This window comes from Drosophila grimshawi, unplaced genomic scaffold (genome assembly GCF_018153295.1).
Source record: "Drosophila grimshawi isolate 15287-2541.00 unplaced genomic scaffold, ASM1815329v1 contig_1367, whole genome shotgun sequence".
Classification (NCBI taxonomy): Eukaryota; Metazoa; Arthropoda; class Insecta; order Diptera; family Drosophilidae; genus Drosophila; species Drosophila grimshawi.
This window is the reverse complement of record NW_025062889.1, coordinates 8,469,083-8,485,872: the sequence shown is the minus strand read 5'-3', so window position 1 is coordinate 8,485,872 and position 16,790 is coordinate 8,469,083. Positions and strand designations below refer to the sequence as shown.

General features: G+C 44.7%; 7 protein-coding genes across 7 annotated transcripts; 3 read left to right on the top strand and 4 right to left on the bottom strand.

The window, feature by feature from the left end:
- Positions 1-1,460: 1,460 nt before the first annotated feature.
- Positions 1,461-2,216, bottom strand: LOC6559580. The gene has a single exon (XM_001986138.2). It carries the CDS (start codon positions 2,192-2,194, stop codon positions 1,607-1,609), a length of 588 nt encoding a protein of 195 aa, XP_001986174.1. The 5' UTR covers positions 2,195-2,216; the 3' UTR covers positions 1,461-1,606.
- On the bottom strand, positions 2,216-5,795 carry LOC6560703 (phosphatidylinositol 3-kinase catalytic subunit type 3). Its single transcript, XM_001986137.3, has 8 exons — positions 5,709-5,795; positions 5,034-5,655; positions 4,873-4,968; positions 4,729-4,814; positions 3,786-4,666; positions 3,450-3,723; positions 3,017-3,378; positions 2,216-2,950 (listed from the first exon to the last, which is right to left on the bottom strand). Exons 1-8 carry the CDS (start codon positions 5,777-5,779, stop codon positions 2,505-2,507), a joined length of 2,838 nt encoding a protein of 945 aa, XP_001986173.1. The 5' UTR covers positions 5,780-5,795; the 3' UTR covers positions 2,216-2,504.
- A 346-nt stretch (positions 5,796-6,141) lies between these two features.
- Positions 6,142-7,215, top strand: LOC6560702 (exosome complex component RRP4). Its single transcript, XM_001986136.2, has 2 exons — positions 6,142-6,657; positions 6,721-7,215. The coding sequence occupies exons 1-2, from the start codon at positions 6,211-6,213 to the stop codon at positions 7,174-7,176; spliced, it is 903 nt and encodes a 300-aa protein (XP_001986172.1). The 5' UTR covers positions 6,142-6,210; the 3' UTR covers positions 7,177-7,215.
- A 564-nt stretch (positions 7,216-7,779) lies between these two features.
- LOC6559903 (zinc finger protein 829) lies at positions 7,780-12,988 on the top strand. Its single transcript, XM_001986134.2, has 3 exons — positions 7,780-8,072; positions 10,743-11,864; positions 11,933-12,988. Exons 1-3 carry the CDS (start codon positions 7,908-7,910, stop codon positions 12,842-12,844), a joined length of 2,199 nt encoding a protein of 732 aa, XP_001986170.1. The 5' UTR covers positions 7,780-7,907; the 3' UTR covers positions 12,845-12,988.
- Positions 8,453-10,560, bottom strand: LOC6559904 (caspase-1). The gene is made up of 3 exons (XM_001986135.2): positions 10,085-10,560; positions 9,106-9,662; positions 8,453-9,040 (listed from the first exon to the last, which is right to left on the bottom strand). The coding sequence occupies exons 1-3, from the start codon at positions 10,231-10,233 to the stop codon at positions 8,790-8,792; spliced, it is 957 nt and encodes a 318-aa protein (XP_001986171.1). The 5' UTR covers positions 10,234-10,560; the 3' UTR covers positions 8,453-8,789.
- A 64-nt stretch (positions 12,989-13,052) lies between the features above and the next one.
- On the bottom strand, positions 13,053-13,731 carry LOC6560992 (cytochrome c oxidase subunit 6A, mitochondrial). Its single transcript, XM_001986133.3, has 2 exons — positions 13,560-13,731; positions 13,053-13,446 (listed from the first exon to the last, which is right to left on the bottom strand). The coding sequence occupies exons 1-2, from the start codon at positions 13,654-13,656 to the stop codon at positions 13,214-13,216; spliced, it is 330 nt and encodes a 109-aa protein (XP_001986169.1). The 5' UTR covers positions 13,657-13,731; the 3' UTR covers positions 13,053-13,213.
- Positions 13,732-14,775: 1,044 nt separating this feature from the next.
- LOC6560991 (membrane-bound alkaline phosphatase) lies at positions 14,776-16,746 on the top strand. The gene is made up of 4 exons (XM_001986132.2): positions 14,776-14,848; positions 14,915-15,258; positions 15,447-16,467; positions 16,549-16,746. The coding sequence occupies exons 1-4, from the start codon at positions 14,776-14,778 to the stop codon at positions 16,728-16,730; spliced, it is 1,620 nt and encodes a 539-aa protein (XP_001986168.1). The 3' UTR covers positions 16,731-16,746.
- The last annotated feature ends 44 nt before the right edge of the window (positions 16,747-16,790 follow it).

Genomic DNA, 16,790 nt, shown 5'->3' with positions numbered 1-16,790 from the left:
CAGCGTAAACTGATTAGCCACCTTCCCGTCCCCCCTCCACATCCCTTATGCAATCTATGGAGCTGCATAAGCGGCACGTACACTGAGCAGTCGACTGTTTTAGTTTTTCTTGTTATTGTCGTTTTTTTGGGTTGACGTCTATGGGAACCTTCGGTTTGGGAGTTTCGTTTACAACGTCATCAAACGAGTCATTTCTCGGGTAGTAAATGCAAATTAAACAATGATGCATGCCTAGCGAATCAAATGTTTGTTGCAGCAAATACAGTAAATAGGAAGTCAGAAGCTAGGCTTCCAATTACATACATACACACATACAGACATACATATATAAGAATGAGCAGCGTTTCATAATTAAAACATTGATTGCAGCATTGCTGATCACACACACACACACATACACACACATTGCTGACGTCACAATAAATATGCACAACTTGCACTTTTTACAACTCTGATCACATCGTTTGACGACTGCAACACTGTTCTTATCAATAGTGAGAGTAGTTGGGACGCCCACACGGCCAGTGTTCACAACACCTAACAATAAATTGTTGTCAAACAAACAAACACACACACATTAACATCATACCAAATCATTGCACACGCAACTCAAAAATCACACACACACATACTTGACCATAACATTTTTTTTGCACGAAAATGAACACGTGCTGCTTGAATAAGGAGTGCAAGGGCGAGGAGGGAGAGCGGTTGCCTGCAGGCACAGCCGGCTGGCTGAACTCATTTGTAGAGCGAGAGAGAGAGAGAGTGAGAGCGAGCGGGGAGCGCAAATATGCGGTCTGATTGCATACCAAGCGGCGACACAACAATAACAAAAGGCAAACTGCGGCTGACTCATGCCTCGCTATGCATTGCAATGCAATCGTCGCTCTTCGTACATAGCTAAGAGAGTGGCGCTGTAACATAAGAGAGTACGACAGATTTTGCAATAAAAGTGCGAGTGAGTTCGTCAAATTTGTTAGTTGCCAGGAGTTGGAGTTGAACAACAGTTACACACCCACGCACATACACACACACGCATATGTGTGTGTGTGGGGGCGGTATGCGAAATTTGCGGTCTCTGCAGCTGTGCCTGAAACTTTAGTAGCCCCGGCTAACTTTTAGCAGAAACTTTTGAAACGAGTACCTGCCACTAACTAAGCACAGACACATTTCTACAAGCGCACATTTCAAACTCGAAAAGTTGGCGTACAGCAAAACCAGCGCGCATTGAAATTGAACTATGAAAATCAGAAAAGTTTGCAGACTGAAATTTCTAGGAAAATGCACTTGAACAAAACGGAGACATCCACACACTTACCGCACCGCTTGCCGCCATTTAGTCTTCTTGTAATTAAAGTTTCTGCAACACCAAAAAAAAAACCCCTATAAATTGACCAAATGCTAAATATTTTGCACACACCAAAGTCAAAAAGATTTACAATAACAACAGCATTGCTAAAGGTTTCAAAACAGCTGTAAATTTAGGCGCGCACTCAGACAGGGCTGTCATCTCCTACAGCTGATTTGCATATATAATTGTTATCGAAAGCGCCAAAATTCAAAAAGTGCAGTTAAAATCGTACTTCTCTCGCTGCGAATAATATTATCCGAAAAATGACTGCCGCTTGGTGGATCCCATTACAACGCCAACAGAGAGATATTGAAACCAGCGAAAGCGGCGAAGATAATGCTCGACACCCTTGCTTATAAAGTACAATTTAAGTGGATGCTTGACAATATCGGCCTTTGTGGGTGAATGGGTCAGTAGCATGTCCAATGCAAAGTTGCAATGCAAGTAGTAAACGGCCACCGCATATAGAGACAACGTGGCATTTGTTTGGCAACAGCATAGAAAGCCATACGAGTCCTTCTCGTGATCCTTGAAGAAGGCCAACAGCTTGTCATGCTCCGCCAGATACATGTGTGCATAGACTGTAAACAGATGCAGCGAACCCAACACGCCGCTGGTTATCGCCTCAGTTGTCAGGTTGAGCTTCAAGGTGAAAAACGAACACAGAATACCGAGGATGCCGATGACACAGCCGCTTCCATAGGTGGCACAGAGTATAAAGATATCCGGAACTCCGTCCGATTCAAAGCATTTAATGTGCACATAGCAGCATATCGAACTCAGTATAGTCTCCAGCAACTTGAAGAGCAGCCACACGGGTTTCTTGGAGCGCTTGTGCATTTTGCATGGAAATCGAAGAAGTCACTTAATATAGGTATTTATATTTATAATAATACACTAGGATGTGGCTAGATAGGCTTACCTACTGCGATTGGACTAAAATATATGCTTACAGCTAACAACAAATAAAATATGTAAAACACTGCAGTGGGCACCCACCGACTGGCCAATACTCTGCCAGGAGATCCAATTCTAAAGCCGTGATAGATACGGACATAGATTCGTTATACACAAGTCTACATTCCTGCTCTAGACGATCGGACAGGCAAAAAGGGGAACTGAGTATCATTAAAAGATATATACTTAAAATCTATTTGCGCCAATATTGCGTGATGCGATGTATCTGCTCGACAAGGGCTGGCATCACTGCTGTTATGGATATATCTAGGAGGCTCTGCAAGTGCCGAACCGCCTCCTCGTCGGAGAGGCCCAGCTGTAGGTTCTCCTCAACCTTCTTGACCGCCTTGTCCGGCTCGAGCGCAATATCCGGCACGGTGGCATCCACCATTAGCGAGAACAGATTCAGCATGACATTGGCATGACGACGTAAATGCAAATACGCCGTATAGCATTGCTTGCGGAACTCGTGATAATGATCGGAACTCACGCCGCCCATTGCTTCGACCATTTCCTTGCTCAGCTTCATCGGTGGCGGCATGGGTTTCGGATCGCGTCCCAGTATGTAGCCAAAGTCAATGTGGAACAACTTGCCATTGGTCGTCAGCAGCAGATTGTCCAAATGACGATCACCCACACCTGTGCCCAAAAAGAACAGTGAGAAAGTAGTTAATAAGGGATGTCTATTCTTCGATTCGAGCTTACCCAGCAGATATGTGATGACGCAGTAGCCGGCACAGCTTTTGATGTACGTATCCATGACCTCGGCGGCAATGCCGTACGGACCGTTCTCGCATGGATTGTGACGCTTAAAGAAATTAAGTATGTTGGTTTCGCGAGCAAGGACCTCGGCAACGGTGCACGAGTCGATGTACTGCAGAAAGCCATGCTTCGAACTGGTGGCCAACACCTTGTACGGTGTCAGCTTGAGATCGAGATTCTCTCGACGCAGCAGCTTGTCCATTAGCGTTATCATTTGCAGTATAAGCTGATCCTGACGCAGATCATCGCCATGCTTGAATATTGCCACATATTCATGCTTTGCAATCGAGGTGACAAAAGTCAGTCTGTGAAATAAGAGCAGGCATTTGATTAATGGGTATCTAAGGTGTATCCCTTATGGGGTCATCCCACTTACTTGGCCGGCATGAGGGCACTCTTGAAGAGAGACGTGCGCGGTGGTATTATTTTGGTAATATAGATCTCCGGATCTAGAGGGAATGGTATTGGCTCAAAGTTGGTAAAGTTTACCTTGAACATGAGCTGTTCAGCGAGTAGCTTCTGAAACTTTTCCGTTTTCTTGTTGCGATTGCCCGGCTCCTTGGCCACCAGTTTGACCAGCTTGACCAGCTCATCAATAAAGCACTGCTGCTTCCGCAGATTATGTGAAATGCCTCGCAAATGAAAGTTGCCTGTGACAAAGGGAATAATGTCAGTAAAAGAACTAAACAGTTTATAAATTGAATTTACGTACCGTTGTCGAGCACCTTGAGGAATATGTAGAGCACCATGGTGTACATGTCGTGTGCACGCTGATCCTGTTTACGCACAGATTCCACATCCTCCACCTCGATGGACAGGTACCAGTACAAATAGTTGGCCAGCGTTGCATTCTTACAGGCGCGCTGTATGAGGAATGTGCACAGATTGAGGGCGACACCTTGGCCCAGCAGCGGTGTTATCGAATTCGATTGGGAGGTCAGCGAAGCGGCGCTGGCCACATCGCCCACATCAGTGCGATCCATTCGGGCTGACGGCGGACTGGCCCGAATTGCTGGCACACTGCTCACACTGCTGCCCATAGCGGATTTGTCGACCTTGTTGGCCGCGAGGGCAGCTCGTTGATTGGCAGGTATAACGGAGGCGTGTAGAGTGCTGCTCGTCGCGCTCAAATCGGATATGCTGCTTTGGTCCAGCAGCGAGTCATTCTCATCGAGCAGCGAGCGGACCACATCTCGTTCCGGTTCCGGCACAATAATGTTATGCAACTGGATTATATTACGGAGATCCTCGTACTTGAGCGCCTGCACCAATTGGAGCAGATAGAGCAGCAGATCCTCGTCGGGTGCTTGGGCCAGACGACTTATCGCATACTTGCGCACCTCCGGATGCGTAAATGTTGGACTAAGTAACTCCAGTGCATCCTCCACGTCCATGGGCGCCCAATTGGCGAGCATCCACAGTGCCTGGGTGACCTCATCATTGAGTTTCCAATTGATGCACTTCAGGAACTTGGTCAGCGCCTTCTTATGCGATGACAAATAGAAACGGAACTTCCAAACCAAATCCTGCTCCTCGCTGCTTAGCACATAGGTGGGCGGATAGCACACAATCTTGTTCAATTGATCCCGTATGCTGTGAAGATCATAATTGGCTTTAATTAAATTAAATTTTTGCTTTCCCAAGCTAATACATACATGGCCGTTGGTTTGGCGTCCCGATCTGAGATGCCCGAGCGTTCCGAACGTGCCAAGCGATGATGTTTGCGCTCCACAAGATTTTCCTGCAAGTTCAACACATAAATATGCCATATTTTGATGTTCGCCTTGAGGTAGACTCACCATTTGAATCTCCGAGTCGGGGACTAGCACCAGCTTGGGTTTGGGTGGCAATTTATACTTGTTATCCACTTCTGGCTCAAAATACACAACTGAATACTGTAGAATGTGGGAAAGTGTTATCAAATCAGCTCCAAAATAACTCGCTCCGTTGGAGTACTCACGTTATACATATCATCAACGATGATGGTGGGAAACTCAATCATGAGAAACATGTAATCCGACATCCGTTTCTCACGCTCATTAATCACCTCGATTTCACGGAATGTCAAACGATCCAGCCAGTCCACCTTTTGCACCTGACCATTGCGATGCTTTTTGGCCAATTTTCCGAGGCGCTGCATCTGCGATTTTGAGGACTCTTTGCCTTTGCCTGGGGTTTTGCTCGGATAACTACCATCGCCCTCAACGCCCAGCCAGACGCGCAAGTCGTACATGCCTTGACGGAACATGCCATCTTTGCCAAACATTGAGATTGCAGTGCCGCCAATGACCGTTGTTTGGCCAGCACCGGAGCAGTCCAAGATGGTTAGCACCAGCATTGCGCCCCGTGGCAAATCGGAAAAGAGCAATGGCAATGTCACCCACTCGTTCCAGCTCCAGCGTTTGCCAAAGGCCTTGTATGAATTGTGAACGGGCAGGCAATAGGGTCGTCCATCGTTGTAGACCTGCAGACGCACCTGAAAGGATGGATACTCCTCCGAATAGAGGCCTGAAAAACGCAATATTGGATCGTCGAGCAGTTTCTCATAATCTGGCTGGCGTTTTTTGCCTTCAAGTGTGCCGCTGCAAGCAAAACAACATTTAGTATAATTCTTTTGCAAAGAGCACCCACTTACACTTTGATTTGAACACGTTCGTGCAGCGAAGAGCTATGTATATAACGAAAATGATCGTCTGGCTGATCCATTGCGTATATTTTTTTATACCCAAGCAGCTGCTGGATGACAAACTAATCGGTAAACAGCTGCACGAATTGCACCAACTATCGATATCAACCTATCGATATGCGAATAAAGTTATTTAGCAGCTGAACAGCTGTTTCTGTTATGGCTCATATATGTTTTGGCGCCAGTTGATTTAAAATTTTATCACGCGATTTAAGGAATAACAAATAATAAATTTGTGCCAATTGCATTGAAATACCATACCGCAACTATGTTCTGCAAACCAAATACAAAAATAAAACAAACGAGAAACGATTATTATTTCTGGCTAGCTGTTAATAACATTCCGTATAATGTTAACTAACAGTGAGAAAAAGAGCACACATTGGGAGCAGAAGAAGAAGAAGAGCGAACACATTGGAGCCGAAGAGGAAGATTTACCGCTCTGGGAAAGATGACAACAAATGTGATGATGGATCTGGCGATAGATCGCGTTGACTGGAATGCCCTCGCTGAGAATCAGGAGCAGCTGCCGCGCATTTATACACCAGGCGAGGTGCTAATGCCGGAAGCGGGCTTCATGCGGGGTCACGGCACCTTTGTGGAGGATGAGGACATAAAAGCGTCGGTGGCCGGCGTGATACAGAAGGTGAATAAACTGATATCGGTGCGACCACTCAAGAGTCGATATGTTGGCGAGATCGGCGATGTGGTCGTGGCACGTGTCCTGGAAGTGGGACAGAAACGCTGGCGAGTTGACACAAATTCGCGTCTGGATTCAGTGCTGCTCCTCTCATCCGTTAATCTGCCAGGCGGTGAGCTGAGACGACGCTCCGCGGAGGATGAACAAATGATGAGACGCTATCTGGACGAAGGAGATCTGATCTCCGCCGAAGTACAGGTACGCAGCAGTAATTGCTTAAGTTCCAACTGGTCATTGATAGATATTCACTTCTTTTTGCAGAACGTCTTTGAAGAGAGCACATTGTCGCTGTACACCCGCAGTTTAAAGTATGGCAAACTGTCGCAGGGCATACTGGTTAAGGTCTTTCCGGCGCTAGTCAAACGCCGCAAGATGCATTTTCACAATCTGGCGTGCGGTGCGTCCGTTATCCTGGGCAACAATGGCTATATCTGGATCTCGCCCACAAAGAGCGATGAGCAGGAGGGCGGCGAAGGTGGCTTCGCACAGAATCTGAGCGAGGTTGTGCCACGCAACGAACGTGAGATTATTGCACGCCTGCGCAACTGCATCCTCGCACTGGCCAAGTGCAAACTGATGCTCTTCGATACGAGTATACAATATGCCTACGAGGAGTCGCTTAAATATGAGCCACGTGAACTGCTGCAACAGCATGTGATCTTTGACATTGGCGAGCAGACGCAAGCCCGGCTCAGAGATGTCGATCTACTGGACTGATGCAAATGCATACATAATAAAATAAAATATATTCCCAAATACTCTTGTTCCTACTACGACAGTTCAATCATAATACTAAATGGAAAAATTATAGCTATCTGAGCAAAATGGTCTGCAGAAAGGTCAGTGCTTTGCTCCTCTGACTGAGAACAATAAATACTAGTCACAGTCAGCACAGTTTATATATGTATGTATGTGTAAGTAGGTGCAATGCGTCTACCTGAATTGAAATGTTTTCTACCTGCGCCGATGCATTTAGGGCGGTTTTTAATGATTGTTACGTTTTTTACACATAAAACTGCATTCTGATTTGTTTTTGTAGAACTTCGGCTAAATAAATTATCAAACATTGGGTAATTAACAGTCTAGGCAAGAAAAAAACTGCAGAGAGTCGTTCGCTATGATACACATCAGATATAGGTATATATAAATACGAGTCGCCCTATAGCTATTTTAAAATTAAATTATATTTACTTGCAATATGTTTGCTGGTTATCTATTCAAATTTGTATACCATATTTAGTACATTTATGCACTTATGCTTATGCATTCTGGCAACGCCAATGACCCTTTGCTAAAGTGTGGCATCTCTGTGCGAGGTTCGTGTATTGACGCAAAGCATTTCTGATTACTGTCTTCTTGTCAGTTTGTCAAACGCAAAATTGTAGCGTTGGGCGCGTTAGTCTTGAGTTATTCGCTACAAAATCAATCAAACAATCAAAATCAACATAATGGCCGACATTGGCGTTGTGCGCGAATCTGAATTGCGCAAAAAGGAAATCTGTCGCTTCTGTTTGGTGCAGCACAGCAAACTTGCCTCAATTTACACGGAAATCTCACGCATTAAATCAACGGCATCGCTGCCGCTGCAGATAATGGCCATAACATCGATAGAGGTAAGTCGATGCTTGGTTCTAAGTTAAACTAAGTCATAACAACTATTTACAACAAAGATGAGCGTGAATAATGAACTTGGCTAAGATATTTGTCATTGCTGGTTGGTTTCTGAATAGCAGCGTTGGCGTCTTCGCTAACAGTTTTGGCGCGCTTTTTCGCGCCTAACTTCCACCAGCCTAATCGTTCCAACAGGATCTGCCATAGATACAAACAAACGCATTAAATGCTATCAAAAATTGCACGAATGAAAAAAAATAATTTATCAATATGGCGACAACTGTACAAAGAAATGCACACAAACACAAACAAAGAGTGGTGCAATGCTGCCAGATCGCATGCGGATGACTCCGTTGCCAGTTAAATTTAGAATGTTCCACAATTTCTTTTCAATTTGCACTTCATTTTCGTTTATTTATGTGTGTATATATCAAATATATATATATTTATTATTGTTTATATATATGTGTTGTTCACGATTTATCTTATCTATGCATATGCTTGTCGATTATTAATGTACAAATATATTGGTGTATGTATTATATATAAGACAAATGGCAATGGAAGAGGTGAATGGTGAATCTTGGGTCCTGTCGTCACCCAAAACAAATGGCGATGTCAGTTTTGCACTAATTGGTAAACTTAAAAACTAATCCAGGAAAGAATCCAGGTGGGAGGCAAGTTAGGTGATCTTGGTGTAGCAAAAAGCTTCTAAGGGTCTAATTTTTCGTTGGTAGTTTGTCGTTAAAGCGCAGAATACGTGTTAGCATTGACGTCAGACACGGAATTTGCTTTTGGCGATCTTGAATTGGCCGCATTGGCACGTTCGACTCAAAATCGATGGCAACACGCTGACTGACAAATGTGAGCAAGTCTAGAATATTATCCTTTTTGCCATTGGCATTCAGTTCTTTGATGAGCGATTGTATATACCACGAGCCCTGTTCAGGGTTGCGCCACGAATAGTGACCTGAAATACGATCGAGTTATAGACAAAAGTTTTTTATGCATATTTATATAAAATATGATACCCACCTGGAATTGTTGAATATGAGAATAGAAAGTCGGCGTGTACGGGTATTCTGTAGCTCATCGAGGATGCGCCATCCGTTTCAGTGACGCACTTTTCCAGTATTATGCCGCCGTCGAATCGATCGCCCTGACACGCTTGTATGAAGAACAATTTGGGTTTGCCGGCGAGCGATGGACATATTTGCGCTGTGAAATAGTGCCAAATGTTGTCCAGTTTGTACTGCACATCCCTGGCATAGAGGTAGCCGTGTTCGCCATGCGATAAGATCGCAATTGCAATGCAATCGTTGTCGCTGTGATCCATCTCCGACGCCTTTTCCGTATGCTTGAGTATATCGCGGAATTTGCAATCATTATGCACCGACACTTCAAATTCCAAATTCTCGAAAGCCTTGCGCAGCTCCTCACAGTCCAAATTCGTTCCGTTGCGCACCGACAGCGATGGTATATCGAACGATTTGTGATTGAAGATCACTGCTATTCCGCGCTTCTTGTGATTCATATTATATTCCCTGGCGTTACGCTCCGTGGGCATACGAGCTACATATTTATTAACGTTCCTAATAATCAAAATGATATTAATCGATAAGACAAAAAGAAGTGCAGTAAATGATGATAAGGTGACTGATGATTAATAATTAGTCTAACTATGACTTATTAACAAATGAATTAAGTTTATATAAGTTTGATTAGAAAGGTTGATAACAATTTTCTTAGAAAAACTTTCTTTTCAATTAATGCGTATATGCAGCTTATGAAATATCTTTCGGAAAATGTGTAGAACGAACTCTTAAGCATTAATATTTTTATAATCGAAACAACATATCAACATATAATACAATTTATAAAATATTAGGATTACGTGAATCCCTTTTAATTGTTGCGGCATAAGAATACCGCATTATCGGCAAACGCGCAAAAACAAAAAAGTGTTGATAAAAATAAGGAGAGAAGAGTGCGATTGGTAGCTATTTGCACTTACATCGCGACGACGGCTGCACCACCCCCTTCTTCTGCTGCTGTTGAGCCAACGCTGGATTCTCCCTTTGCATCGATGGTATCGGCATTGTTGTTGTGGCCGCCGCCGTTGCCGACAGCGCTAAAGGTTCTTATTATGCATTCGTCCGTCATTTTGCTTGTTCTTTCTTGTTTCTGTTTGCGTTTCTCCTTGTTGCCGACTGACTGCCTTTTGTTCGTTTCACTGCCCGCTGCCTGCAATTGTTGCGCCCTTTCCTCAATTTCTCTATTGTGTTTTTGCGCGTATTTTGACTAAACTAATTTGCTGTACTATCCGCTCAGCTGTTTTTCTTAGTCACATCAGCACAAGCAGCAAATTGCATTTGCCCAAATGCGGCTAGAGCGTCCTTTTATGGTTAACCGTGCCTAATCAACTGATTACAAACAACCAAGTGAACAACAAGAATCGGAGTGGAGTATGCAGCGACGCTCACGAAAACAAACTGCCCGATTATATTTCTAGTTGTGCACCGCTTGCCGCCAAATGAATGCACATAGCGTTGCCACACTGTGATTATAACAGAACGCATGCGCAGTTCTGCCATCTGAGTTTATAGCATTCACACATAAACGTTAAAAATATATATATATTTACTGTTGTTATTGTTATTTGGAATTTACAGGTGCAAAGCAATGATGGACTGCCCAGTTTTATTTGTTTGGATTGTCGGCTGCTCTTCGAGCACTGCTACCGGTTCAAGCAGATGTGCAAAAATGCGGAGACGTTGCTGCGTCAATATCCGCTCACCGGCAAATGGCCAAATCCATTGGAAAAGCCTCGGGCACCGTTGGTATCCAAACCACAACAGATAGCTGTCTACAAGGAGCCCGAGGCACAGCCAAAGAAACTGCTCAACTCGTTGGCAAAGAGCAACAATGTGCAGATCGAGAGTGTGCAGGTGCTGGAAACTAACCTCCTCACCAAGAAGCTACTCAATTCGGCAGCAGTGAGCACGGCAGAGCCACCAATTCCGCCACGTGGATCTCCCCAGAAGCGATCACAATCGAAGTCATCGTATCAGATTAAGGTGGAGAACAATGAGGAGCTGTCCATGGATGATGTGCACAATCTGTTAGCGGACATGTCTAGCGAATTGGAAGAAACTGCGGATATTTCAACGGTGCCAACAACGACAATTTCGTCAGGCAAACCCAAAGTTCTCAACAAATCGTCGATGCGACTACTCAACAAGGGTGCCACTACGTCCGTGGAGCCACGGTTGGCCAAACCCCAGATCAAGCACTACGAGGATGGCAATGTGGCGCTCGTTACTGAAATACTCCAAACCGATGACATCGATGCGTCCTCGGATCCAATTAAAAATGCTGCACCGGTTGCGACAAATGTCTTCTCGTGTCCAGATTGCGATCGCTCTTTTCCATTGATGCAGTTGCTCGACATACACATGGTGAACCACACACGAACGCGCAGTTTTCAGTGCCAGGAGTGCGAGAAGGCCTTTTTCTCCAAGTACGATCTGCAGAAGCACAATATTATCCACACCGGCGAGCGTCCGTACAAGTGCAGCGTCTGTGAGAAGACCTTCACCCGCCGGGCGCTGCTGCATCGGCACGAACGCATCCACACGGATGTGCCCAAGTTCATTTGCCTGTACTGCGAGAAGCAGTTCATTTCGCGCGAGGAGATGGAGAAGCATGCGGAGCGCCACACCAAAAAGAGACCCTTCCAATGCGGCGTCTGCCAAAAGGCGTTTGCCTTCAAGCAGGGCCTGGAGCGGCACGAGGTGAGTCCTCAACGATATGTGCTTATCATCATTATTATCTAATTGCCACTCTTTCCATTTATACATAGGTTATCCACAGTACCAATCTGCCGTTTTCGTGTCAGTACTGCAGTCGCAGCTTTGTGACCGCTAGCAAATTGGCACGCCATCTGGTTGCCCATGCTGGGAAGCGTGTCTATCCATGCAAATACTGTTCCAAATCGTATCTGTTGTCGCATCATCTGTCGCGGCATGTGCGCATGCACAAACAGGCAGCGGCTGCTTCGTTCACCTGCAGCATCTGCAAGGATACGCATCAGTCTTATGACAGCCTGGTGGATCATTCCTCGATACACGCGAGTGTCTCGCTGATTTGTCCGCTGTGCAAGGCGACCATTGCTGACGCGGATAGCCTGGAGACGCACATGCAGGCTCACAAGGAGAGCGAGCGACATGCCTGCGAGTTCTGTGATTTCATCTTCCTGAGCTCCGCCCAATTGCAGAAGCACATCGAGGATGATCATGTGGTCGATATGGTGCCGTATCAGAATGAAAGCGAATACGAGCAGGGCGTCAACAAAGAAGAGGAGGTTGAGGAGGAGTCCGAATTGATGGAGGAATTGTTGGCTGAAATGTCGCCATCGCCGTCACCGTCTCCCACTCCTACAAAAATACGCAAACTGAATCCGATTGCAAAGACTACTCAGACACAAGATGACAAGACCAAACGAGAGTCCCGATCCAAGATAATTAAACCGACACAGGAGATTTTGCCAGATAATCGAAAAAGAGCACGAGGCGTCCACAAATTCCCCGCTGCCTCGTCCGTTTCACCCGAAAGCAAGCGGCAGACGCGTCGCCACGACAGCAAGGAGAGAGCCTTGAAGCCCAACGATTCTGCAAAAAGATCTACTAAGAAGATTGTTGTGGAGCAGAGTCGGCAGCCCAGCAAGCATCGTAATGTAAAGGTTTCCAGCTCCAAGTCTAAAACCCCAAAATAAAATGGAAATTGTAACCAAGATGACATTGCTGAGCTGAGGCACCTCATCTGACGTTCTGAAGCCGCTTCATCGACACTTGAATCTGACCATTATTAACATAAAACTATAATTATTTTGCTAATAAATATATGCACTTAAAATGTACTTATTTGATTGTCTATATGCAATTTTAGGCTACCAGCTCTGTGGAATCTTACCCATCGATTAGTAGAATGTTTCATCGCTCTTTATTTAGTTTAAATCTGCATAATGCTTGTTTTTCTTTGTTTGTGTGTATTTTCGCATTAATTTCAGCCTACAATTTGTTAAATACATCGAGTGGATAAGCAACAACAGCAACACCTTTACAACGAATGGGGGATTGGCCGCTTAGTGCTCGTAGCCATCGGGCAGGGGGTTGACGTGGGGGTTGTGGAACAGGCTCTTGTTGCCCTCACCCCAGGGGAAACGCTTCTCGCGACGGCGCAGATACTCATACTTGACGAACTCCTGGCGAGGATGGCCGTGCTCCTCCTGATGCTTCAGGTATGCATTTAGCATGCACAGACCGACAGCTGGCACGGCGACGAAGAACGACAGACGCTTCCAGACCTTGTAGCCACCTGCAAAAGTTCTCCAATTATAACTTTTGTCCTTAAGCGGTTTTCAACAGAAAACCACAATTACATAACCTTAACCTAACTATGAGGATATTATCGGCTGTGGGTAAAGTTACCTGAATGTTCTCCAGCCACGGCGGCGGTGCCGGACATATTCCTGGCGGCAGTTGTGCCAATTTGACGACGAATTGCGTTGTTCAAAACGAACGACATATTTACGATTTACTTTTCCTGCTTTATGTGTTTCGTAAATGAAAAGTGTCTCTTCCTCTTATTAATTTGTCATCGACACTGTTCGTTCGTCTGTTAACTTAACATGTCGTTAAAATGTTATTAACATCCATCATTAAATCGGTCGTTTGCAACCAATTAATATAGGCGAATTTGTATGAAATTATACAAATAAAGGTTCTTTAAAAAAAAGATTGTTTTCTTTTTAGATATGGTCACATTTCAATTATCTGGTAACTCACCTCAGCTGACTTAACATATTTGTTAAAAAATGTACTTGTATTTCCTACCGGGATGCTAAATATGTCGAAGAGCTATCGACTTAAAGTAAATTATCGATGCATGGCGCCAACAGCGATTTTTAAATTTAAAAATTAAAAATTCTGCCCAAGAGCATGCTATTATTTTTCGAGTAAGGAACTTAATGAATTTTACACTTGTATTTCAGCTTAGCTTGGGTTAGTTTAGAGTGTTGTCGGACAATAAAATCGACTCACCAAGCTCAGAATTTCCCGTTGTATTATCGTATTCGGATTGCAGTTTATTTTCCTGACACTGAGTGGAATTACAATATCAGTGATGAGTTCAACCGGATGCATTGCTAAATATCCAAAATTCACATGAGTTCTAAATTGGCTAAGTCCTAATTGGCTAAATATTTTCGCAGCACGTGTCGGCCATGAACAGAAGAGGTGCTCTGGAGATTCTTCTTCTACCTCAATTATTATTTTGGGACTTTATTATCTCATTTGGATTATCCTCACATGCTTTTAATCGTTTGTACATTTTATGAAAGGTCTATACATACATTGATCTTATCTTATCACGGCGTTCAACATATGTCTGCCAATTTTGGCATTCATTGGTCAAATATAAGAATACCTAAGTCATATCAGCTTGAAAGTAAGTGATAATAAAGTGACATGTGCCGAAAAGCCAGTAGGTTTATGAGATAAACGAAATGATGCTGGCTAAATGATGGTAATCTAGCAATTTAGATTAGACACCAGTCAACGCATTTAATACAAAGTATAAATACGTTGAACTACACCGAGAAAATGACAGTCGGCCATCAAGTCAACGGGACAAAACTCACTGAAAATGACGAAACTGTACTTAAGTCTGGTGCTGCTTAGCGCACTCATTGCCACAACATGGTCGGCAGCCTTCGACAGTAAGTAAACCTAGTTTTGAGGTCTTAGTCTGCTCACTGGTGATGACTTGCATCAACTGCTTGCAGTGAAAGAAATTCATGACCAGAACCAGCTGGTTGGCATCTCAAATGCGGCAGGAGCCAGAATTAACCTCTTGGATCCCAATGCAATGGCCAAGAATAAGTATACGCCACCCAAGGAGAAGGATGCACAGTTCTGGTATAACTTGGCCAACGAGGAGATAGCCAAGCGTTTGGCTCAGCCCCAGGTCGATAAGCGGAAGGCGAAGAATGTGATAATGTTCCTGGGAGATGGTATGTCACTGACAACAGTGGCAGCTGCCAGAATACTGAAGGGCCAACTCAAGGGCAACACGGGCGAGGAGGATGAGCTGAGCTTCGAGAAATTCCCCTACACGGGTCTGAGCAAGGTGAGCTTGTCTACAAATTATACTTATGGCTTAAGTAGGCCTTCGCAATAGTCTACATAATCTTCTAATCGTTATGTCTTCTTCGGACATCAAGCCAAATACATTTTGGCCAGTAAATTCTCAATTCTCTTTAACGTTTTACCTCGCAAATGTTTACCTAATAGAATAAATCAATTCCATTTCAACAGACTTATTGCAGCAATGCCCAAGTGCCGGATTCAGCGTGTACAGCCACGGCGTATTTGTGTGGCGTTAAGACCAATATTGTTGCGTTGGGTGTCACTGCCAATGTGAACTTTAACAACTGCAGCGGCAGCATGGATCCCGCCAATCAGGTCAGCTCCATTGCCACCTGGGCGCAGGCGGCGGGCAAGGCCACGGGCATTGTGACAACGACTACTTTGACCCATGCCAGTCCATCGGGTGCGTATGCACACGCCACAAATCGGTTCTTTGAGAGCGACACGGATATTGTCACCTATGGCGAGGGTCAGAATGATCCGGCTACCTGTATGGATATTGCCACACAACTGATTACCCAGGCGCCGGGCAAGAATTTTGATGTGATGCTCGGCGGCGGAATGGGCAAGTTTTTGCCCAAATCCGTTAATGATATGTTTGGAAATCCGGGCGAGCGTTCGGATGGTGTGAATCTGCTCTCCAAATGGCAATCCTTGCATCCGGAGGGAGCTCTAGCCTACAATCGTGCCCAGCTGCTGAGTGTAGATGCCAAGCGTATACCAAGATTGATTGGTCTCTTCAACTCTGGTGTGATGGACTTCCATAAAATGGCCGATGCCGCCACGAAGCCCACTTTGGAGGAGTTGACCAAGAAGGCCATTGAGGTGGTTAGCCAGAAAGACGAGGGCTATTTCCTGTTTATCGAGGGTGGCCTTATCGATTATGGCAATCACTTCAATGTACCCCAAATGGGACTCGATGAGGTGCATGAGCTATCCAAGGCTGTTGAGGCCGCAGTCGGAATGACCAATTCCGATGAGACTCTGATTGTGGTCACCTCCGATCATGCACATCCCCTATCCATTTCTGGCTATCCGGGTCGCGGTACCAATATTTTGGGCCTCAATAACCACGACACCGATGTCAATGGTGTCAAATATGCCACCTTGAACTATGCAGTTGGCACCAACCCGTATCTGGACGAGAATGGCAAGCGCGAGAATCTGGAAGACAAAATCGATGATCCCTGTAAGTATATGAAAGACTTATGCTTCTAAAAAAAAACATTTTATCTATAATTCATTCATTGTTTCTTTTTTGTTTAATTAGCATTCATCTACCCAAGTTATATCACTGGAACGATTGGCGTACATTCTGGCGATGATGTTGGCATCTTTGCCACTGGACCACAGAGTCATCTATTCTCTGGTGTTATGCAACAGAGCACGATTCCCCATCTGATGGCCTACGCATCCTGCATCGGCAAAGGACCCAAATTATGTGACAATTGAGCTTTCTGAATTTCTAAATATATGCAAAACTGATTATTTCAAAAAAATGAAAAAACCAGA

What these genes read in the sequence shown, in the direction of transcription:
- LOC6559580 (XM_001986138.2), bottom strand. Translation starts at nt 2,194, where the DNA reads ATGCACAAGCGCTCCAAGAAACCCGTGTGGCTGCTCTTCAAGTTGCTG.
- LOC6560703 (XM_001986137.3), bottom strand. Translation starts at nt 5,779, where the DNA reads ATGGATCAGCCAGACGATCATTTTCGTTATATACATAGCTCTTCGCTG. An exon ending in GAACGTGTTCAAATCAAAGT is followed by an intron (nt 5,656 to 5,708) that starts GTAAGTGGGTGC and finishes TTTTGCTTGCAG; the next exon opens with CGGCACACTTGAAGGCAAAA. An exon ending in GACGCCAAACCAACGGCCAT is followed by an intron (nt 4,667 to 4,728) that starts GTATGTATTAGC and finishes TGATCTTCACAG; the next exon opens with CATACGGGATCAATTGAACA.
- LOC6560702 (XM_001986136.2), top strand. Translation starts at nt 6,211, where the DNA reads ATGACAACAAATGTGATGATGGATCTGGCGATAGATCGCGTTGACTGG. An exon ending in TGATCTCCGCCGAAGTACAG is followed by an intron (nt 6,658 to 6,720) that starts GTACGCAGCAGT and finishes TTCTTTTTGCAG; the next exon opens with AACGTCTTTGAAGAGAGCAC.
- LOC6559903 (XM_001986134.2), top strand. Translation starts at nt 7,908, where the DNA reads ATGGCCGACATTGGCGTTGTGCGCGAATCTGAATTGCGCAAAAAGGAA. An exon ending in TGGCCATAACATCGATAGAG is followed by an intron (nt 8,073 to 10,742) that starts GTAAGTCGATGC and finishes TGGAATTTACAG; the next exon opens with GTGCAAAGCAATGATGGACT. An exon ending in AGGGCCTGGAGCGGCACGAG is followed by an intron (nt 11,865 to 11,932) that starts GTGAGTCCTCAA and finishes ATTTATACATAG; the next exon opens with GTTATCCACAGTACCAATCT.
- LOC6559904 (XM_001986135.2), bottom strand. Translation starts at nt 10,233, where the DNA reads ATGACGGACGAATGCATAATAAGAACCTTTAGCGCTGTCGGCAACGGC. An exon ending in GGTGCAGCCGTCGTCGCGAT is followed by an intron (nt 9,663 to 10,084) that starts GTAAGTGCAAAT and finishes TTTGATTATTAG; the next exon opens with GAACGTTAATAAATATGTAG. An exon ending in CTCATATTCAACAATTCCAG is followed by an intron (nt 9,041 to 9,105) that starts GTGGGTATCATA and finishes ATCGTATTTCAG; the next exon opens with GTCACTATTCGTGGCGCAAC.
- LOC6560992 (XM_001986133.3), bottom strand. Translation starts at nt 13,656, where the DNA reads ATGTCGTTCGTTTTGAACAACGCAATTCGTCGTCAAATTGGCACAACT. An exon ending in CGTGGCTGGAGAACATTCAG is followed by an intron (nt 13,447 to 13,559) that starts GTAACTTTACCC and finishes GAACTTTTGCAG; the next exon opens with GTGGCTACAAGGTCTGGAAG.
- LOC6560991 (XM_001986132.2), top strand. Translation starts at nt 14,776, where the DNA reads ATGACGAAACTGTACTTAAGTCTGGTGCTGCTTAGCGCACTCATTGCC. An exon ending in CCTACACGGGTCTGAGCAAG is followed by an intron (nt 15,259 to 15,446) that starts GTGAGCTTGTCT and finishes CCATTTCAACAG; the next exon opens with ACTTATTGCAGCAATGCCCA. An exon ending in AGACAAAATCGATGATCCCT is followed by an intron (nt 16,468 to 16,548) that starts GTAAGTATATGA and finishes TTGTTTAATTAG; the next exon opens with CATTCATCTACCCAAGTTAT.